Source organism: Desmodus rotundus, chromosome 3 (genome assembly GCF_022682495.2).
Source record: "Desmodus rotundus isolate HL8 chromosome 3, HLdesRot8A.1, whole genome shotgun sequence".
NCBI classification, from domain to species: domain Eukaryota; kingdom Metazoa; phylum Chordata; class Mammalia; order Chiroptera; family Phyllostomidae; genus Desmodus; species Desmodus rotundus.
This window is the reverse complement of record NC_071389.1, coordinates 10,383,043-10,406,096: the sequence shown is the minus strand read 5'-3', so window position 1 is coordinate 10,406,096 and position 23,054 is coordinate 10,383,043. Positions and strand designations below refer to the sequence as shown.

Genomic DNA, 23,054 nt, shown 5'->3' with positions numbered 1-23,054 from the left:
TTGGATAACCTGTCAGCCTATTGATTCAACAAACTTTTACTGAGGCCCTGGGCTTCCATCCCAGGCCCTGTGCCAGGCACTGAGGACCTAGAGATAAAGAAGGGAGGGTCCCTGCCCTGACAGACAGGACCCAGGGAGGAAGCTGCAAGTCTGTGCAGAACGTACTCTGCAGGCCTCACCCAGGGGTGCCAGGAACTCTGCATTCCCTAACGGATACTCTGGGGTGGGAGGCCCAGGGTGGGGTCCAGCAAGACTGTGGCTCAGGGAGCATGGGCACCCTCCACCTATGGGGGAAATGCCTTGGCCAGGGAGCTGCAGTAGGAGCATCTCATTCCTGGGCCCCCCTGCCTCCAGCCATGCCCTCCCTTCCTGAGAAGGTCAGCACGGGGCCGGGCACATGTCAGCTGTGTTCTTCTAATGACTGCTAGTGGTAGCTGGGCATGGGGGGTGGCCCAGGCTCTGGGGCCGGTCGGTACCTGTGAGGTCACTCTGGACTGGGAGGTCACTGGCTGGTCCAGCTATTTGGTCATCTTCAACCCAAACAGGTCTGGCCCTAGGAGTGGGGTGGGGGAGGGGACTTAGAACAATCATCTGTCAACCACCGGCTGCCAGCAGCACTAGAATTATCTGTGCCTTGCAGCTTCCCACTGAGTTCTTTGGCCCAAATCTGCACATCGGAGCAGATGGACGGTGTTGTGTGAGCAGAGCTTTCCAAATCTCGCTGCCAGCACCTTACCTGGAAGACTTTCTTAAAGACTGATTTTCCAGGCCCTGCTCCAAATCAAATTCCATCTTGATGGGGCCCAGGAATTGGTGTTTCTAAGCCACTTCCAAGATGACCCTAATGCAGGTGGTCTGGGGACTGGCCTGTGCGGGAATGGCGTAGCCACCACCTGACTGCGGATCCTTGCTCAGTTAGCAAACTTGCATCCTCTCCTTGCTGAGAAGAAGGGGACTGAAAATTCCCCTAGTGGCTGGGAGGGGAACTGCAGTCCTCGCTCCTTAGGTATCCTCTGGGTTTAAGATGGGGACCTGGCTCCCAGGTGGGGTGGCAGACCTGGGGTGTTCAATTCTGGTGCGACTGAGAGAGAATCCGTTATGAGTAAAGTGCTGAAAATGGCTTAAGGTTATCCTTACAATCTCACTCTGGCTCATGCGCATTCCTGGATGATTTCTGGGTAGGGGAGAGAAGAATGGGTTTACAGAGGGGTAGGGAACAGGGGCGCCCACCTTGACAGACAGTTCTGCACGGACAGGGCCCGCGTCCATTCTGTTGCGCAGAACCTAGCACAAGGCCGGCACGTAGTAGGTATCCGGCGTGTGTGTGCTGAGTGGCGGAATGAATGGGGAAATGGAAGGCAACTTCATGCACAAGCAGCGTGTGTTATGTATACTTTGGAGGACAAACAGGAGGGAGTAGGGAGCTACGGAATTCAGGCTTTGAAATCCCAAGGATCAGATGGCCTATTTCTTTGTACCAACAGTGAAGAAAGAGTTGGCCCTGCACGCTAATGGATGAGACTCAGAAGGGACATTTAACTTTTCAAAGGGAAACAATCCTCTCAGCTCTTTGGACCAGACAGTTAATGTGTCTGTTTAAAAACCAACTACATTTTTTTTCCCCGTTTGAACAGATTCCAGAGGGCGTCCACTTTGAAACCTCTGCCTGCCTGCAGGACTTCAGCCCTCCCCTCCCCCACCCCGTGCACACGCGTGCCCTCCATCTAATCTAGAGCATCCGCTCCCGGCTCCCCTTTGTCTAAAGCCTGCTTGTGCTTCTAGGGCCACTTCAAATGCCACCTCTGCCGTGATTTTCCCAGTCTCTGCATCTCTGATTCCTCACTGCATTATATCTGAATCTTTCCTACGACAGCTATCACTTTATTACTTGAATTGTTAGCTATTTATCTCCATGTTTTATCTCCTCTTTCTCTCCTTTCATTTCACAAATATTTATTGTTCCTCTCTAAATACCAAGTCAGTTCTGGGGCTACTAAGATGAAAAAGACAGAGCGCAGCCTTTGGAGGAGCTCACAGGCGGGTGGGAGAGGGGGGAGGCTGTAAGCTCCACGGAGGCAGGGGCTGCATCTTTACCTCCTCCGGGTACTGTGCCCACCCCCTGTCTCCAGCCCCCACCCCCACTGTGCTGTGCCGGGAACGCCGCAAATGCTCAATATGTGCTGTTGAGTGAATACGTGAACGGCTGCATCTCAAAGTAATAAAAGAAGTTGCGTTTCTTTCCACGTCTTCGATCCTCAAGGCTCTTTTTTTCATTTGCTTGATTTCTCCCGCACCGCCCTCCCCCGATTGGTGTGAATTAGGGAAGTGTAACTGCTTTCACATTTTCCAGGAAACCCCTAGGCTCCACCCGACCCAACCGTTCCCAAGCTCTGTCAGCGTTTGGGGGTGGCGCATGCGCACAAGTTCCCAGGCTTGGCAACCAGACTCCGTGAGAGCTGGTTCTCCCGCTCCCACCTTCCATCCCAGGTGGTCTTCTAGCCCCCCATATCCCAGCTTCACTCAGATTTGGAAATGAGGCCTATGGAGAAACCTCTGTCCGCCTCCGCGGACTTCTTCACGAGGGCTTTGTCCTTCTTTGTCACCTCCAACCCACCCTCCACTCAGCAACCTGGGTGAACTTTACAAAACACAGGTCACAGTGGTTTCCAGGGCACTGAGAATGAATGCCAATTCACTTCCTGGCCATGCTGGCCCTCTGGCAGCCCCTAGATCCAGCCCTTTCTCACCTCAGGACCTTTGCACTTGCTGTGCCTCCTGCCTGGAGTGCCCTTCCTACCCCCCAGCCCTGGCCTGCTGGCTTCCTTTTTTCCTATAGATCTCGGCATACATGCCTCTCCTATGAGAAACCCCGCAGCCCTCCCTCTCCATTATTCCTCATTCTCTATTACATGACCTTATTTCCTTCACCACACTCATCACCAGGTATAAATAGTTTTCTTATTATTCTAAACATATTTTTATAGTCTGTCCCTACTCACCCGCTACATCGTAAACCTCACAAGAGCAGGTCTGGTTATGTCTTGTTCGCTATTTTATTTCCAGCACTGTCCCTGACATATTGCAATTGCTCAATTCCCTGTGATGAATGAATGAATGATGCAAATGCAGGGGGGGAGGGCTCAGATGCCTGGCTTGCTCCTTTGTAATGCATCTGACACCACAGATTCCACCCTAACTCATCTACCTGACAAATATTTACAAATCACAAGGTGTTTGTGTGTGAGGTGTGTGTGTGGGGGGGGTTGGTGAGGGAGGGGGGTTGTGCTAGGCTGGGGACTGGGGAGGCAGTAATGAAGACATCAGACCCAGTCCTTGTCCTCATGGGACTTCCGGTCTAGTTGAGGAGGCAGACTATGAGCACCTAGTGTCGGGGCGGTAAGTGTGTGAAGGGGAAGTACACTGGGGGATCTGACCCAGTGTGGGCAGTCAGGACTGGCTTCCTGGAGGAGGTGCCATTTCAGCTGAACCTGAAAGAATGAGTAGCGCCTTGGCAAAGAGAGGTGGGTAAAGCATGTGAGGAGCAGGACCACACTCAACCACTGGAGTCTAGATTTTCCTTACGACCAAATTAGAGCCAGTGAAACCTGCCCAGTGCTCCTCATGACACCCTGAGCTGATGAAAGGGGACAAGGGACTGCAGAGGGCTTTGGGAAATGGAGGCACAGCCTGTGCGCACCCTTTGGGGGATGCGGGGTGGCAGGCGTGGTTGAAGGCTCAAGGGGATTCACCATGACCTCCAGGAAGGTTTTGGCTGCCATCTGGGGACAGCCACATTCTGCAGGAACCAATGCGTTTTGCCCGCACGACTATCCTCTACGTGGTGTAACAGGGGAATGGAGGGGGGGAGCAGGGCATGAGAGGGCAGGTAAGGAGGGCAGCCGGTGTGCCGGCGGCCAGCTGGTGGGACTGCCCTCCATGTCATACCGCCCCATGCAGGAGGCCCCTGCGAAGCAGAACCTGAGACAAGGATTCTGCGTGAGTGGTGTATTGGGGAGGGTGTCCCAGGCAGCTGGAAGGGGAATGGAGAACGAGCGGGAAGGGGAGGGTGCTGTGCAGGTGCCTCATGCAGGGTATTCCTTGCGGAACGTGTAGTGACATGTTTATGTATGTCTCGCTTTCCTGGATTGCTGCCTGTGTCCCTAGGAAAGTAAAGAACCCTGCCTTTCTCGTACCTCCGGGGCACGGCACCTCGCATCACATCAGGCTCCGGGAGATGCTCAATTAAATATTAAACACCCTTTGAAGGAGTAAATGACTGCCAATGTCAAGCTGGGAGTTCCGGGTTCTGAGACTCAGAACTGGAAAGGCCTTTGACAGATGGGGCTCTGGGGCTCTGGGAGGGGTAGTGATCTGCCCAAGCTGTGCCACAGCTGCACCCTACCCTCCAAGGGCAGAAGGGTGCCATCCCTCTGGGAACCCCACCAGTGGGAAGAAACCTCTGGGGGCCCCTGGGGCTCCTTTCAGCTGCCCAGAAGCTGCTCTCTGCCAATTCCTGGCAATCTTCTCAGCCTCCCTCTCTCCCCCTTTCCCCAGCTGAAGAGGAAGCGGTTGAGACAGCTGTGGAGCTGGGACTCTCTCTAGTTGGTATGCATTAATTTGTAAATATCTTCATTTATATGTAAATGTGGAGTCCCACGCCCCACCACCAACCCTAATGGGGCCCTGCAGCCTCAAGGAGCAGCCTCTTCCAGGGGCTGGCATGATCAGATTAGACTCAGATAGAGTGGGTCTGCTCCTGTCTTCCCTTCCGCCCAGGCCTCCTCGCGACTGCTGTTGCCTCGTGCTCTCTGCCTGAGACACCAGCACTGGCCCTGCTGCGTGACCTTGGGCAAGTCTCCTCCCCTCTCTGGGTCTCTGGGTGGATCTGACCAAGTTCATGTCATTCCAGCAGGGGACCCTTGACCTCACTAAACATTGATCCCATCTGTAAAACCAGGACTGTAGAAAATAATAGTAACCCGGGCGTGTGTTCACATGGTTGGTTGTGATGCTAAGGAGACCATGTGCACACACATAAGCAGGCTTATGAGATCGGCCAGGAGGAGAGGGCTTTTCCTTCCTGGGAGGGAAGGAGTGCTTTTTCTGGGTAACAACAGCAAGCACACGCTGCTCAGGGACTGCAGCGGCACCTTCTGTGAAGTAGCTCATCAGATCCTTGCCTGTGGCCCCTCCCTTTAGAAACCAGGAGCTCAGGCACAGAGTCACAGCCAAGGCCACACTAAAGCGAGGGTGTGGAGGAGCCAGGACTTGCTCTCAGGTCACTGGACAGAAATATCCCTTAAATCCCACAGGTGTATGGGCCAATCATATTCAGTAAGCTTGCTGAGGAAACTGACCCAAAGAGAGGTTAAGGCCCAGTTCAAGGTCACTCAGCAGGAAGTGGCTGGGCTGGGATCTGAACCAGGTCTTCAGGTAGCAGGATGAGCATGGGAGGGCGGGGCTCAAGGGTAGTCTCTGGTTTCCGTCCTGCTTAGGAACCAGAGCCAAGGAGTCGCTCTAGGGACCTTACCTGCAGTGGGGGGTGGGGCACCGGAAATGATGGGATAGGCTGGGGTATGGGGGGCTTCTCAGAGACCCTGGTCACCATGCAGCAGTGGGGCAGCAGTGGTGGGCTTCTGGGAAACTTGGGGGTGATTTGAATGTTCACTTGGTATAAATCATCTGTGGTTCCCAGAATAGTTATTTTCTTCTCCAAAACTAGAGTTTGCCTCTGTTTCATCGTGACTGTCACTGGCTGGTCTTAGGTGTAATTCAGTATTTTAAGGCGCCCTCAGTCCTCCTTGAAGCAGAGGCAGGAGAAATCATAAATACACAAGTGAAGGCATCTGTGTGGCCACATGCATGCCAGAGCCCCTCAGAGCCCTTGGCACCCACATTCTCACCAGATTCCCCCAGCGAGAGGCTGGGTCTGACTCCGGGTACAACGCCCAGCAAGGGGGGAGACCCAGAAAGGTCCTCCAGGGGAGCACACCCACCTTCCGTTCTTACAAAAGTGGGCAGGGAAGGACCCCCTGCTGGCCAGATCCCCTAGGCTGGGCTGGATGTGCCCTTTGAACCCTTCTTGTCCCATTTTCTAATTTTACTCATGGGGAAACCGGGGCCCAAAGGGCCAAGGAGCAAACCCAGGGTCATCCAGCCAATTTGTAAATTCCGTCGAGCACCTGCTGTGCGTCAGGCCTTGTGCTGAGAGCTCTGGGTACAAGGCGAAGGGAAGCACGTCTGTGCCTGCTGATGCTGGTGGCCACGGAAAGGAGTGTGTGGAGAGTGGGAACGTTACAGGCACCCCTCGAGGCGCAGTGCCCCGCCCCAGTCCTGTCTGTGGCAGCCTCTCTCCATGTGCTCGGCGTAGCCCAGTCATCCTCAAGCTTCTCGGCAGCCTGCGCTTTCTGCCCGGGCACCAGGCAAAGCAGTTGACTGTGTAGTGTGGAAAAGGGCCCATGTGTGCGCGTGTGTGTAAAGTTGTGCACATTCAGTGCCTGTGTAAAGGTACTCTTCATTAACCATGTGGTGAGGTCCCCTTCTTGTGGGGCGGCAGCCATGGGCCTTGGGGTGATCAGTTCTGCTGGGGGGGCAGAGGAGTCTAAAGGGTGTCCACAGAAAGAGCTGAGTGAGGAGTTTCCCAGGTGACCAAAGGGACACTTCTTCCCTCCCTTCAGGAATGGGTCCCACTCCTGCAGCAGAGTCCCCAGCTCAGCCTTCCAAACCCGTGTAGGGTGACTCTGAGAACCCCTAAGCACACTGTGGGATGGATGCCAGCGGGCTGGGCAGATGGCCGCCCGGTCCCTGCCCCGCAGCCCCTCACCTCACGGTGGACTGGTACACCAGGTCCTCTCTCTTGCGGTAGTTTTCCATGTGTGAGTAGTTGGTGGAGAACATGGCGTCGAAGGTAAAGATCTTCTGCTTGATGGTGCCGCCATCCATCACCTGCAATAGAGCAGAGGCAGCCGCAGGTGAGCATGTGGCCAGCGCCGGCCGCCCCTCTCCTTCCCCGGGCAGGGAGTGGGCTCCAGGGACACCTGCCAGGGAGAGGAAGAGGCCGGAAAGCCCGCTGCCCCACTGCCTCTGGAAAGGCTTCAGGTAGGAGATGTCACAGCTGTCACTGGAGCACCCCCCCCCCCAAGTCATTCCAGTTTCATTGATGTGCAAACTGAGGCTTCAAAGTGAAGTGACTTCCTAGGGTCCTACAGCTAGGGAGGAGCAGAGCTGGCTCTCTCTGTGTCTCTCCCCACTGCTCCTGGGCTCCCACGTCGGGGATCCCCCAGGTCAGCCTTGCAGAAATGACATGACCACCTTGGGGGGCTGCAGACAGAGCCAGAGACTGTGAATGTGTTTTGCAGAGTCAGCCACAGGGCCCCTGCCTGAGAAGAGACAAAGTGGTAGGGGTGGGGCAGGCTGGACAGAAGGAGAAGAGGTGGCCAGGGACAGTCCCAGAGCAAAGATCTCATGGAGAGACAAGCCACACTGCAATCGTTTCTGGTAAGTCCCACAAGGGGTGGGCCCAGAACCGCAGGGGATCACAGGACTAGTGCCGCCCCCATCCTGGGGAGAGGGCAGTCAGAGAAGGCTTCTTGGAGCAAGGGATATTTAAGTTATCTTCTAAAAGGAAGAGCAGGAGGCAGCTTTGCAAGTGGCAGGTGTGCTTCCAGGCAGAGGGGACAGCAGGAGCAAAGGCCCTGGGGCGGGGAGGAGCAGCGTAGTGAGAAGGCACTGGGAGTGAACCGTGTGCCCGATCCTGGAGGCAAAGGAGCTCAGGCCCCGGGAAGGCCACAGGGTTGCAGGGGTTCAGATTCTCCTCTGGCTTTAGTGTAGGGTGAGGACTGATCAAAGGGCAGGTCTGGAGTCAAGGGACCTGGGAGGAACCTAAGAAAAACCCAATACATTGACATGGGGGAGGGAGAGAAGGGGACAGGGTGGGAGACTCACTCTCCTCTGGCTGCCATTGGAACTGACAGACCAGGAGGTCCCCATTTCCCCTAGGAACACGAAGGCCCAGGGAAGTCAGGGGAACCAGGAGGCGATAATAAAGCCTGAGCTGGAAGACAAAGCCGCTCAGGTGCCCAGCTGCTCACAGCTGATTAAAAGCCAGCCCCGAGTGTCCTGGGCTCCCAGCGGCCAGCAGCGTGCCTTCTTTCCCACCGCCACCGCCGGCATCCCCAGGTCTGGGCTGCCTCCTGCTAATGAAAGTGTTACTCCACAAAGCAGCAAGGTATGTGTTGTCACTGTTTCAATTATTTATCTGTTTACTCGGCTGCAGTTTTCCGCTTGTCTCAGCAACTCTATTATAGACTGAAAGCTTGCAGCCTCTCGCCACTCAGCTGGGCTCCAGGCTAACAGCCTGCGACGGAGGCCTCATGCCTGGGCCTGGGGAAGTGGAATTAAGTCCATGCGGCTGTGCCTGTGGAGTTGGGTGGGGAGTAGGAGAGGGGACTGGGAGGGCGGCAGCCAGAGATGGGCTTTCTCCAAGGAGCTGGGGTAGGGAACGCTGAAAGCCACTGTCCCCCACCCCACCCCCGCCCACCTGTGCTGGGCATTGAGCTTGGATCTGCCACCCTCCTTGGGAGGACTGGCCTGGGTGCAGCTGGGCTCCTCTGGGCACATCTGGACCCAAGGTGACTTGGACCACATCTCCCTGGCCTAGCTGGTGTTGGTATTCATTCAGAGGACACAGAGGCCGTGCATTTATTGAGCACCAGTGTATTCCAGGCACCGGCCACATCGCTGTGGATCACCCCCTCCCCCACCCCAGCGTAAGCTCATCAAGAATATAGGGAGGCTTCTGCAGGTATGGGGCCCCCAAGGAGCCTGCACGGGGGTGGGGGGGCGGCAGTTCCCAGCGATGACAATGTGCTCTCAAGCTCCAGGACTCTAAGGGGGATCCGCAGTGGGACTTCCCACTGCAGTTTCTCCTTATCCCTTGCTAAGCCCACAACACTATCTCTCTTCCTTATACACTTCCCTTGCGGTCCCCTTTGGGGACTTGGTGCTTTTGGGCGCTGTGTGCATGCAGTTGGAAAGCAGGGCACTGCGTCCTCTCACCCGCTCACTTGCCTCTTCTGCAGCATGGGGGACCAGTGTCCCAAAGAGGGGACAAGGAGAAGAGGGAGGAAAAGGGGCAAAGTACCTGTAAACCAGGGCCTGGGGGACATTTATTTGGCATTGTGTGGAGCCGGTGTAGGTTGTCACAACTGGGGAGGAACGGTCACTGGCACCTAGCGGTAGAGGCCAGGGACACTATAACCATTATATGATGAACAGCCGCTCCCCCAAGGTATCGCCCAAAATGTCGTCAGCGCCGAGGGCGAGGAATCTGCGTTAAGCCCATCACTGTCTGGACGCACAATGCCCTTGAAAAACGAGGAGACAATAACTTCCCCGTTTTGCAGATGAAGAAGCTGAGGCTTACAGAGGCAAAGGGATTCAGCCGCGGTCCCACCCTGGGCACCTGGCAAAGCTCTGGCTCCGAGACCAGAGTTCACATCCCACCCGCTAGGCTCAAAGCCTGGGAATGAACTCACTGCCTCCCCACCCCTCCTCTACTCCGGCGGAGGCTCCCCTGAAGTTCTGGTAGGGGAGGCGCCCCACAGGGTTGACTTCCAGCCTTGCCTCCCCGCAGGTACTGGCTTTTTATCTCCTCCTAAAGTTCCGCAGCCCTTCTAGTCCCAATCTCAAATTCCACTCTGTTTTTTTTATTATACAAAGGAGGAAAAAAATCTGTCAGTAAAAGTGTCTGCTCCAATTTATTCGCCGAGACTGAGGGTTTTATTACTAGAAAAATACACCTGCACCCCCCGTGTGCACACATACCCACGCACCCCAGATAAAGCACCAGAGACTTTTCTGGGTCATAAATCCCCGTTTCGGGCCGAGGGGCAGGGAGTTTCAAGGGCGCACCTAGTTTTCCTTTGGTTTTATTTACATCTTTTTCTCTGGGGCTTCAGTGTCAGCCCGGGGAGTAAATCACCGCTTCTGCTCGACTGGTCTTGGGGAGTGGAGACAAGCATTTTTCTCCACTCCAGTGTGACATCCACCATCCAAGTTCACTGCCCTGGCTTGGAGCTCTCTCAGCCTCAGGGAAGGTAAAGCAAAGGGAGAGCCTTGGAATTCACTCCCTGCCGGTCCGGGCCAGTGGGAGAGTGGCTGTCTGCAGGGATATTAATGTTAACTCTGTGCTCTTGAGCAAGTCATTTCACCTCCCCACGTCTGAGTCTCCCCATCTGTAACATGGGGATAGCGGGACCCAGCTCCTGGCGAGGGCTAAAGGAGATGAGAGAATCCAGCTCCTGCCCAATAGAGACAGCTTACATGCATTCTAACACTTTTCTGGGCCACCCCTTTTTCTCTGTCCCTTCCCACTGCCCACGGTTGGGGCTGCAGGGCAGAATGTCTTTTACAGAAAAGCCAGTGGGTGCAGAATATCAGTAAATGGAAGGAGTGGGCCTGTACCTGGGGAGGGTCGCAGGTGGGAAGAGCCTGAAGCCAGTGTGGGCAACAGAGGACTGGAGGGCTGGGGGTATGTGTGCAGGGAGGTGGGGGGCAGGGAGAGCAGAGGCCCTGGCACCTGGTAGCAGTCAGCCCAGAGGGGAAGCTGGGGGATGCTCTGAGCAAGTTCCTGGAGGCAGGCTGGCCCCAGGGGCTCCAAGACTCACCCCCGGTGCCACAGAGGGGTGTGGCCCCCAGGTCAGGGCAGACGGAGGGGGCAAGCTGGTGGGGCAGACACAGTGCTGTTCTGGAAAGACGAGGCCCTGGGATGTATGGGTTTCCCCCCCCCGCAGGAAGATGGACTTCTGTGTTCATCATTCAAGCGATTTTTATGGAATCAAACAGGCTCGTGCATGTGGGCTGTTCCTAGAACATAAGCGTTATAAGGTCAGGGTCTTCATCTGTCCTGTTCATTACTCTGTCCCCAGAGTTGGGCGCCTGGGACTCATTTGATAAATATATATTGAATGAGCAGATGAATGAATGAATGAATGATGAATGAACAAGTGGAGTCCTTGCCATGTGCTGGGCATAAGGGCTACCACGAAGAATGGAAAAAGCGCTTCTGCTCCACAGTGCAGACTTGCTCCAGGACACCCCACTGCCCCTGTGCCCCTGCACCCTGGACAGGGTAGGCCTTCTTGGCAGGAGTGGCCTGGGCCCAGCAGGAAGGTGGCCGGACCATCCAGGCAGCGATGCTCCGGGAGGAACCAGCATGTGCCTGAGCTGCTCTTTGCCAGAGGTCTCAGCATTGACCCATCCACTATGGGAAAGCATCCTAATCATGCCAAGGGTGCCCCCAGACCAGAGAGAAGAGGCTGTGCGCACAGTTATGCTAAAGATCCAAGTCCTAGCCAGTGACGACTTGGGCTTGACCGTGTACTTGGGCCCTCCCTCTGTTGCGTCGTTCAGAATCTCAGGACCGTGGGCTCCAGGGGCTGTGTATCCCCGTGCCCCGCACAGTGCCCAACATGGGTAAATAAATGAACTGTGCTGGGAGTCGTGCCATCATCCCATGCTGCTGATAACCAAGGCCAAGGACGAGGCAAGTGAGCCGTCCAAGGTCACTTGGGCAGTGCACGGGGCAGCTGACGCCTCTGCACGGATGGGTTAGAAAGAGAGGAGTAGGGGACCCATTCTGAGGTTGCAGATGTGGGCAAAGTGCAGAAGCTTTGGGGGTTACACAGCCTTCGAGTCACGTACAGACGGCGCCGAGTGGGCTGCTTGGCACGTGGTGACAACAGCGGTGACGGAAATGAAACAGCTAGCACTTCCGGCATGTCTACTGTGGGCGAGGCATTGTTTGCAGACATGAACACGTGGGATCAGAAGGGGAAGCGGCCGAGGCACACTGCCTGTGACCGTAGCCGCCGCCCCTCATCTGCAGGTGTGCCTTCCGTGGTTTCAGTTATCTATGGTCACCCACAGGCTGAAAATATTAAATGGAACATTCCAGAACTAAACTCATAAGTGTTCAATTGCACAGATGTTCTAAGCAGTCTGATGCAATCTCTCACAGTCCTGCTCCGTCCCAGTGGGGACATGAAACACGTCATACATATAGTATGACAAGATATTTTGAGAGAGAGAACAGTCACATAACTTACTGCGGTATATTGTTGTAATTGTTCTGATTTATTATTTGTTGTTCTCATTAGTCTCTTACTGGGCCTAGTTTAGAAATTAAACTTTATCATGGGCATATGCATAGGAAAAAATCAGTATGCCTGGGTTTCAGTACTAACCGTGGTTTTGGGCATCCACTGGGGGTCCTGGAACATACCCCTTGTGGATAAGGGTTGGGTGGAGGCAGGGCTACTGTGTTTATTTTTACTTAGGTCCAAAGTAGGAAGGTTGATTAGGGTGGGCAGCAGGTGCATTGTGGGTGCTCAAGAATGGGTGGCTTTTCTGCTTCCCACTCTGTCCACATCTCAGCAGCGATTTCCTGGAAAGACCCACTTCACTGCGTGGAACGGACTGAGAAGGCGGAGACCTGGGTTCAAGTCCCACAGGCTGTCTCTGCACTGCTCTCCTCTCTGGGCCTCAATTTCCCTAAATGCTCAAGGAGGAGATTTGGGCCATTTCACATTCTAGAACAGCTGGCCCTAGAAGCCACGGCTGCTCACACTCTGGTCTGGCCCACCAGGGCTCCACCAGCCGCCCCCCAGGCCCCAAGGCTGTCGGACCCCACCCAGAGCCCTGGCCACCCCCAGCAGCAGATGTGGCTTCTTCAGCCAGGCGGGGCTGGTTTTCAAGTGGGTCCACCAACGCGGCGAGCAGACCTGAGCCCAGCCAGCAGCATGGGAGCCTGCAGCCAGGTATTTCATTTGAAAAACAAATAAGTCTCTAGCTCCAGCCTCCTCACCAGCAATATCCCAGGGTGCCATCATCCGGAAGAGGAAAAAAAAGAAAGAAAGGGGGGAAAAATCACCTCTCCCACTCCCCAACCTCCTTCTCTTTGTGTTCCACAAAACCAATTACAGATTGGAAATAGCTGTAATAAACTTGATATCCCACTTAGGGGCCAATTCCGCTGCGGCTGGAAAGTGTAATAGTGGCAGAGAGTGAAAAGTGCTGGTGTATTTTGCCGGAGCTGTTTAAATTGCCTGCCTACATTATCCCAACTCCTCTCCAGCCGGGAAGGAATTTGCTGTCCTGGAAATGGAGCAGCTGAGGTCTCCGCGGCCGGGCAGCGAGAGAGAGGGTTTTAATGAACTGATTAGACATGGGAGAGTGGACGGCGCCTGGGCTCTGAGTCAGGCCGGCCCAGGTTCGAAGCCCAGCACAAGACAGGTCCTATATAGCACTGTCATTGGGGGTCAAGGGGCACTCAGTTAGAGAGCGCAAGGGACAGGTGTTGGCTAGGAACCGCGGCAAGCATCGGGAGGTTCAGCTCGGCTGTGGGAGCTGCCATTTCCTGGCCCTGGGTTTTCGGGCAAGTCACCGATTGTCTCGGTGCCTCTGTTTCCTCATCTGTAACATGGGGGCTCTTCATCACACTGGTGCCCCGGAGCTGTGAGAAACACTAAAAGGAACAAATGTGCGCGAAAGCATCTTGTACAATGTGAACTTACTGCTCTGTTCCTAGTATCACATAAGTGATGGAAAGCTCGTCCAGAACCTTCCGCCACGCCACCATCTTCTAGAAGTCCCTCACTAGATCCTGTGTGCCTGGTATGGGGACTCGCGTGTAGCATGTCCTTACTGTATGACTGCGGAGTGAATAAACGAGGCAGAGAACGAGGGAGCGGGCGGAAGCAGGCCTGTCCCCGTCCGGCCACTCAGCGATGAGGCTGAGGACACTCCCTCCAGGGCCCGGCACAAAGGTGGTGCCAGGTTAACCAGTGTTCATGAAGGGCTCACGCAGATCGCAGCCTTAGTGCCAGGGCTCAAGCCACTCGCTCATTCGAGCTTCTGCTTATGGCTGAGCTCCCTCACAGGCTGAGCCAGATTCGGGGCACAGCGCGGCCACGGCCGATGAGACAGTGAAGAGATGTGATCACCTCATATTTTTCCAGTGGGTGTTTCCCAACTATTCTGCTAAACTGCGAGAGCAGAGTTCTGCTACGTAGGGCACTCTTGGCCCACATTTTTATAGAAATCATCATCTTTTTTCTAGGGGCAACCACTAGGGCCAGAGAAAGGTGCCACTTGTCCAGGCTGCTCAGCTGGTAAGTGGAGGAGTGGAGATTTGAACCTGGGTCTGATTCTGAGGTCCAGCTAAGAAGTGGCTCAGGCAGAGGAGTTGGATTAAGTGTTGGGCAAGGAAGGGAGCAGGTATTCGAGGCCGAGGGAAATTTGGCCAGGGGCACAAGGCATGAGACAACCTGCTAAGGGAGGAGAGAGAGGAATGAAGTGGAGAGGAAGTAGGGGATAGAGATGCAGCCTCTCCATGGCCTGCTGGGGAGGGAGAGAGGAGCCACAGGGCTCCGGTCTTCCTTGTTGCCATGGTGACCCTGGACCACTCTTCCTGCAGACCTCCTGCCCACCTGTTCTCCACCCAGGGTCTGGGAGCTGGGCCAGAGGAGCTGCCACAGAGAGGGTACAGCAGGCTCCCCTGGGGCCTGAGGAAGAAAGAGGTGAGATTTCCAAGGACAGAAAGAGAAGGAAAGCTTCGAGCCAGGTGCCACCCGCCTCTCTGGGTGGCCGGATGCCACCCCTGCTCTGTCTCTCTTGTGAGTCCCACCTTCTGGCAGGGCTGGGCTCAGGGTAACTGGCTTCCCCACGTGTGTGTGGGAGATCCGGTTTTGACAGAGACAGCTGGTGTCATAAATTGCCTTGTCTCATCTGGTTACCGCGCGATGGCAGACAGCAGCTCGGGGATAGGGCGTGAGGCAGGCCGGGGTCCCGGGGGCTGCCGAGAATGACAGGCAGGGGAGCGGCTGCTGGCTTTGCAGGCTCTGAACATGTACGCTGGTGCTAACACGAGTGTGAGGAGGTGTGTGTCGCAACTGGTGTGAGCACAGGCCCCAGAAGCAGCTGGCGTTTGGGGGTGTGAGTGCGTATGTGTGTCAGCAGTAGTGAGCATACAAATCTGCATGCTCTGGGCTGCATATGAGTGTGTGTGTGTGTGTGTGAAGCAAAGTAATAGTGAGAGTGAGTGGAGGTGTTCTAGATGTTTGGGGAAGAACCTGAGGGTTGGGGTATGTGAGATATTGTGTGTGCGCATGTGGAGGGTTGAGTCAGTGTATGGATTCCTGGTGTGTGAGTGTGTGTGTCTGCGTGTGTGTGTGTGTGTGTATGATGCCTGCACCTACAGTGCAGGCCCTGTCTACACACCCTGTCCCCTGCTCCAGGCCAGGGGGATGGAGGGTGTTGGCTAGGGTGCCCATGTGGGGGTAATTTTCTGAGAAATGCCAGGTTGTCTGGTCCTCTCCCAACCCCACGCATGCTCCTATTGGTCACATGCAAAGCCACGGTCAGGACCCAGCCTCCTGAGCCCCACAAACTCCACCAGATACAGGCTTGGATGCTCTGGGACCTCCCTCCCCATCTCTTGTGTATCCCCCCAAAAAACCCATGCTGCAGGGGCTACAGGCAAGAAGCGGTGAGACAGGAAGGACCTGGATAGATGCTGGACACTCGCACTTCCATGTGCAGGAAACCACCTGGGCCAGGGGGAGTAGGGTATGCAAAAGTCACTTTCCCTGGAAGCCCCCCCCAGAGGTTCCCTGTTCCCTTTCAGCGAGTCCTGGGCGGAGTCTCAATTCTGCATCTTTAACAAGCTCCATCCGGGAGCTGGATGCAGGGGTTGGGGACCACAGTTGCGAGACACAACCCTAAACCCTCTGGACCTCCCCGCAACCAGAGCCTCTTTGCAGCTTTCCCAGAGGCCATCCCTACCAGACCCTTGGTGCCCTTGAAGGCCAAGAGCAGGAAACCTTTGACTATCCCATCTAGACCTCCCACTTTACAGAAGGCCAAACGGAGGCCTGAAGATGGGAGGGACATGCCCAGGGCCACACAGGAGGGAGCTGGCAGGGCCAGGGGCCAGTGCCCATCTCCGAGGCACTTCCTCTTTGCAGTACACCTTCTGGGTTCCTGGGACCCAGACCTTAGAAACCACCATCCACCTCTGAGCGCTGTGCAGCTGGGGCACCAGGGACACTGTTCTCCACTTTTGGGTCGGGTGGTGGGGCAACGGGTGCATATCCGGCTCCCTGCTGCCTCTTCCCTGCCCCCTGACCGTGATCCCCAGTGCCAGAAATGGGCTCCACCCTAAACGGAGGGCTCTTTCTCAGTGGAGCTAAGGCTGCCCCTTGTCACATCCTGGATGTGGTGAGGCTGAAATGGAGGAAGGGGAAAGAAAGCCTTTTTCACCCATTTTCTATTCCCTCTAAGGCCACTCCTCATTACTTGCCATCAGCCTTCATTCCTCTAGTCCAAGTGACCTCAGCTTCTCATTTGTTTATTCATTCATTCATTCATTCATTCAGTACCTCCTGGGGGCCAGGCGCATGGACAAAGCCTGGCATCAGCACGATCCTGGCCCTCAAGGAGATCACAGAAAGGATGGGACAGGGGGATCGCAGAGGAAAACATCAGCAACACATGCTCGCCCTGCCTGACCCGGTGTGGAACGGAAATGGTGCAGGGCGGGGCGGGGGCAATGGGTCCTGCCAGGAAGGGCTCAGGGTGGGCCCCGCACAACAGGGTCCCCTGAGCTACGCCTTGGAGGTTGGAGAAGAGTCTGCAGCAGAGGAGACAAGAAGAGGCAGGAGGGCCCTTGGGTGTTGAGAACAGCAAGGCAAAGGCGAGGTTCGGGGAGAAGAGTGACCGGGTGTCCAGGACGAGGTCTGTCGGATGCTGTGTGGGATGCAGGGACTTGGAGCCTGGCTGTGGGAAGAGGGCCTGGTGTGAAGAGTCAGGCTTCCCACCTAATGGTGTCAAAGTCCCAGATTCAGATCTAATTCAAGACCTTGGGCAGGTCACTGCACAGCTCCCTGCCTTAGCTTACCCATCTATAAATGGCAATATCAGTGGTACCACCTCGTAAGTGGCTAAAGGATGAACATAGCTTTCCACGTGCAGTGCTTAGAAAAGTACCTGGGATACAGCAAACACTCTATAATTGTGTGTGAATATTACTACTTGCAAGATGCTCAGCACAGCAGATATTATGTAGCAGATACTGTTGTTGTTATTATTCTACAGGAGAGAGACGACAGCCATCTCAGGCTCCAGGGCAGAGGAGCAACAGCTCCCACTAAGGCCAGAATGATGCTCCCGGCTGCAGTGTAGATAATGGATTCAGGGGCAAGCGGGTCTGGACTTGGGTGGAGGCCACAGGAATGAGAGAAGAGCCCATTTCCCCAGCCCCTCCCTCAGAGCTTCAAACTGAGTCTTGGATCCTATGAGCCCGCTGAACAGGTGGGTGGGGGCATGGCTGAGTCGTCTGAGCCCTGTGTCTGTGTCTCTGTGTGCAAGGCTCTGGCCCGATCCCCTGCTCCTGTGACACCTCCCATGACACCCTGCAGTGGCCATGCTCAGCCCTTGGTCCCACTGCCACCTCCTAAGCTGCCCATCAGCAAGCACACCTGTGTGGACAGGTTGTGTCCAGCAAGGGCTCATCATGGGAACAGATGCCCAGCTTGTGCCAGCCTGGCAGACCGATGCAGTCAAGAGGGGCTGCCAGTCTTGGGGGAGGGGCCTCACTGTGCCGATCTGCTCGGTCCTGCACGCTCGGCAGGCTGTACAGACAATCGGCCTGCGTCAGCGTGACCGGCCACCAGCAGACCTACAGACCTGGCCCATCAGCAGCCTGCGCCAGCCCGCCCACCTGCGATCATTTCTACGCTGGCATATCCTGCCTCCTGAAAATGGCACATGGCATCGCAGGCAGCCCAGCCCAATGGAACCTGTGCGTCTGTCCATCTGCGGTCACCCCTGGGGAGGAGCACTTTACCAAGGACCCCAGCAGCCTGCTGGGGAAAAAGAGTACCGAGCTGAGAGCCAGAAGGCCTGGGCCCCATCTCCACTCAGCCACTATCTGGCAGTGGATGCTGGGAAATCCGCATTTTCTCTGTGAGCCTCAGTTTCCTCATCTGTTACATGGGATCAGGGTGGCTGATCCCTAAACTCACTCCCTGCCACTCTGTGCAGGTGGTGTTAGCAACAGGCACACCGCAGGAGGCTGAATTCTGCACTTGAGGGGTTGCACTGGGGCTTGTCCAGCCCTGTTCTCTCATTCGTTCCTTCAACAAAGACTCACCATGTCCCTATAGGTGCCAGACACTGTTCCAGGTGAGGGGGTAAGGCAGGAGGCTGCTGGAGTCTACACTCCAGAAGGAGGAGACAAATAACAAATCACATTAAGGAAGATCGAAGAAATGCATTGGATTGGGAAAACTGTCATGCAGACAATTAAGTGGAGTGAAGGGTAGAGGAGGTGGAGGGCCCCCCCTCGGCAGATTATGTGGCCAGAGGAGGCCAGGCCGGGGCCCACATTGAAGCTGACATCCCAGTGAGGAGGCAGGTCAGACTTGCTTGGAAAGGATCAAGTTACTTTCTGCCAGATCCCTGTGAAGCCCTGCTTGTTCAGTGCCTCTGGCTTCCTGTTTAATCCGGCGACACCCCTCGGGGCAGTGCTGTCTGCCTTCTGCAGAGGGGGATACGGAGTCTCAGACACAAAGCGGCTTGCCTACGTGCCCACAGTCCAGATGCAGCGCCGCGCGTACGATCCGACCTTCGCTTTCCCGAAAACCCGTCTCAGCGTTTGTGAAGACGGTGTGACCTTGCCCACGTCACTCCCCGCTGCCCTGCTTGGCCCTACGGCGTCATGTTTTATTCCTCCACATTCCCAACACGCAGAACAGTGTCAAGAATGTTAAAGCCAACACCTGTACTTACAAACACTTGCCACCTGGCTTCTCCGATGGACATTTGCCCGTGTCTGTTTTACCCCGCACCTCTCCTTCTACCCACTCGTCTATCCAGCCACCAACCCCCCCCTCCACACCCCCCCCTACCCACCGGAATTTTGTGATGGATTCCAAAGCGAGTTGCAGACGTCAGGACTCCTAGATGCTTGAGCATGTGTATCATCAATTACATATTTATGTATAATTCTCTTTTTTAGGTAAAATTTATATACACTGGAAAGCACAAATCTCGAATGCAGGGCCAAAGTCATTTAATTAAAAAATAGAAACCCTCGGTGAGTTCTGACAAACACATACTCCTGTGTAGTGCAAACCCCTCTTACGATACAGAGCATCAACATCACCATCACCCCAGAAAGTTTCTTCTGCCTCTTCCCTGTCAGTTCTTGCCCCTCAAGGCAACTGCTATTCTGATTTTTCTCCCACCGTTTCTTTTCTGCTCTAGAATTTCATATACGTGGAATCACACAGTATGTTCTTTTGAGTGAAGGCTCCTTTCTCCCAGCATAATATTTTTGGAATCGACCCATGTAGTTAGTTGTGTGTGCCCAGAGTTCGTTCCTTTTTACAGCTGAGTAGTATTCCATTGGAAGAAGATACTGCGCCTTGTTCAGCCAGTTTTTTTCTTGTTCATAGACACCTGGACCGTTTCGCGTTTGGCTCTCCAGCGCATACCGCTGCTAAGAACAGTCTTGTACACAGGTTTTTTTTAAATGGGCATATGCTTTTCTTTCTCTTGCTACTGCTTTATTTGATAAAGAGTCAGTTTAACTCAATGTGTGTTTTCTGAGTACCTACTGTGCGTCAGGATTTGTGCTAGACACTGAGGTGAGTGGCAGCTCGGGCTCCGGAGGCTCCCAGCAGGCACAGAATGCACAGGGGCACCTGCTAGGAACCAACACTTCGTGCATGTCACCATTGTCATCCTCACACTAGCCCACGGGATGCTCGTCGTGACCCCAGTTTTCAGAGCAGGCAAGCGAGGCCAGAGTGGTGAAGTGCTCCCTACAAGCCCAGGGGCAGAGCTGGGCTCCAGCCTGGGGGTAAGTCCAAAACGTGCTGTTTCCTTTGCCCTTCGTGATGCCAGGGAGGCCAGTGACCTGTTCAAGGTCACGCAGACTGTGCTGTGACAAGAACACAGGCTCCTGGGTCTCCTGTCCAAGGCTCTTTTTTGATGGCTTCATCTTGAGGACCTTCAGAAAAGATCTCAGCATGTCTTCAGCAAGATCTCAACATTTCCTTCTGGAAATAGGACTGGGAGAGCTGAGTTGTGCAAAAGCCTTGATTATTTGAATGTGCCTGTGTCTCAGTGCATGAGATCATCAGGCTAAACTTGTCCCCTGGGCCTCTAATCCAGGACGGTGAACTTATGGGCCCCGGCAGCCAAAGCAGAAGCCCGCACGTGAGCCGCTGGCAGACAGTGGGAGGCGGTGGCTGCTGAGAGGGAGAGGCCATGCAGGGCCAAAGTCATTTAATTAAAAAATAGAAACCCTGGTGTATAGCAAATGGACACAATCTGGGAAACTGGCCTCAGACCTTAGTTTTGTGGGCACAACTCTTAGCAAAGGAAGATGGGCAGGATAATTGGAGGAAGAATGCGTGATGGATTAAGGACGGTGCCACCTTCTTTGACATCCCACACTGAGAGATGGGGGTCTATGCGCCCTCCCTTTGAATTCGGAGACGTTCTGTGGCTGACCAACGGAATATGCTTTCGTGGCGAAAGTGTACTAGTTTCCAGTCCCAGGCCTTAGCAGGCTGGCAGCTTCCACTTCCTGTTGCTGACAGGAACAGGTGCTGGAGAGACCACGTGGAGAGGGAGCGGCTCCTGGTGGAGCCCAGCCCTCCAGCCCTGCCTGCACATGCATAAAGCTGCCTTGACCCCTGCAGATCAGACCAGTCACCAGTGAGAGTGGACGCCACTCGAAGCATGGAAATCACCTAGCTGAGCCCTGGCCACATAATCGTGTGATATGATAAAATAGCTGTTGTTTTAAGCCACTGCGTTTGGAGGGACGGTTGTACACAGTAACAACTAGAGCCACGTGTTCAACCTCTTTTAAGGAGGGGCGCCATGCCAGCACCCATCTGCACACACAGGGCATCCCTGTGCAATCTCTGTCTCATTGTGGAGGCCTCTATTTGATCGGAGCCACCTTGGGTGGCAGGAGCTGGCTGTGTCAGGCAGGGTCCCTCAGGAAAGAGATGACCCATGCAAAGAGGGTAAAAGAACAGACCTCAACACTAGTGTTATTTGCACAAGTGTGAGCTGGGCTGAGGGATCCCAACAAGGCATGGGTGGCACCTGGAGCAGGGACCAGTGGGAGCTGTTACTTTTCTAAGGAGCAGAGGGGAGGGGGCCAAGGTTGAGAGTTTTACCTGGACTTGAGAGAGAACAGCAGGGAAAGGAGACTGCCATCCGACAGGAGCTTGGGCAGAGGGACGCAGGAACCCAGCAGAGAGGAGCTGGAGAATGAAGACCCTGACTCATTTCCACCTGTCCTCCCACCTCCAGCAGGTGCTGCCCAGGTATCAGCCAAAGACCAAGGAAGCTTAGTGATGCCACCCATGGAGGTCAGCCTGTGGGTGCAAAGACGGACGGAGAAGGATGAGAGTGGGTCTGGAGGGTCAAGAGAAGATGTTCCCATAGGGACTGGTGGCATGGAGTTTAGGAAACCAGGGGCTGAGTTTGAGTGGCCCCAGCGGGGGAGGTTTCCATGAGGCGCTGCTCCTTGTCCGCTTATCCCAGAGCCGAGTGCAGCGAGGTCCCTTCCCCCTGAAGCTCCCCCTCAGACAGCTCCCAATGAGCATGTGGGAGACAGAATCACCAGAGAGAGATTCCCATTCAACAGCCACGTTCCGGCCCATGGCTGCCTCGTGTCCGATCACAAGATGTGTCTGGTGGGCGCCAGCGCTGGGCCCATCTGTGCTTCCTCATAAGAGACAGGCTCAGTGAAGTGGGGGTGCAGAGGGGCTGAGGAAGGAAGGCTGGTCCTCCACCCCCTTGGCCCCAAGACTGGTCCTCCTGGGAAGTTTGGCTTGGGTCTTGGAGGCTCTGAGCCCAACACAGAGCCCAGGTGGACTGTTCTCCCCACAACGCTGTTCCCAGGGCAGTTTTCTGGGGAAAAAGCGTGACTCCCCCCGGGGCTGGCTCCAGCAGCAGGGTGCCACGTGAGCAGTCGTCCGGGGGGCCCTGTGCTTAGAAGGCCCCACGTTTGGTTCAACGCTTTGCTGTTGCCATCTTGAAATTTGTAATCATTTTGGAAGGCAGGACCCCACATTTTCACCCACACACATCAGGCGGCCGATCCTATTTCCAAGCAGGCCAGAGGCTGCAGGCCTTCCCTTGGTCTGATTCCTCTGTCCTGACTCGACAAACTGTCTCTGATAGTAAGTATTCTAGGATTTGCAGGCTATACAAACTCTCTTGCAACTAGCCAACTCTGCTGTTAGACCGTGAAAGCAACAAAAAACATTCTATAAAGAAATGAATCAACATGGCTGTGTTCTAATAAAACTTTATTTGCCAAAACAGATGGGCGGGTGGGGCCACATTTGGCCCCTTCTCTGCTTTGTAAGCCCCTCCTCTCCTGACTCTGACTAATTCTTTATGACTCAGCTCAAAAGCTTTTCCTAACTGAGCCCGAACTAAGAGGCGTGAGCAAGTAGGTGTGCTTTCAGCCTTCGTGGGGCTTTGCGGTAAAAACTGTGGGAGTGGCAGACTCTAAGCCGTGGAAGGGCAGGGCTGGGGCCTTTTGTCCAGTACTGTACATCCCCAATCCCAGGATAACAACGTGATGACAGAACGAGCGGACCAATACCCAAAGGCATGGCCATATACTCACAGTGCTTTCCTCCCAGCTGGGCCCTTTGAGCCCCTGAATCATTTCTGAGGTGGACCAGAGAGGCTGAGCAATGCCCTAAGACACACAGCAGCAGACGAGTGACGGAGCCAAGATCCCAACCCCCAGGCCTGGCTCATTTCTGCCACATCCAGGAATTAGACTTACACACCGGTTTCCTAACACAGCCACAAGAGGTGACATGGGCAGCTGGCATCACGGGTCCCAACAAAAAGTGCATAGATGTCCCCACTACCCACTGGGCCAGCAGGAGGGCTGGTTTAGTTCCTCTAGGGGACAGAAAATTGAAGAGGCTGCTACTAGGTCTTAT

At 54.9% G+C, this 23,054-nt stretch overlaps 1 protein-coding gene across 1 annotated transcript in view; it reads right to left on the bottom strand.

Moving 5' to 3' along the window:
• The window catches only part of IGSF21 (immunoglobin superfamily member 21), a 228,230-nt gene that overhangs the window by 67,358 nt on the left and 137,818 nt on the right, over window positions 1-23,054 (bottom strand). Inside the window, exon 3 of the mRNA XM_053920619.1 lies at window positions 6,824-6,945. Within this exon, the coding sequence (XP_053776594.1) occupies window positions 6,824-6,945 (122 nt within the window). The remainder of the gene's footprint in view (window positions 1-6,823; window positions 6,946-23,054) is intronic.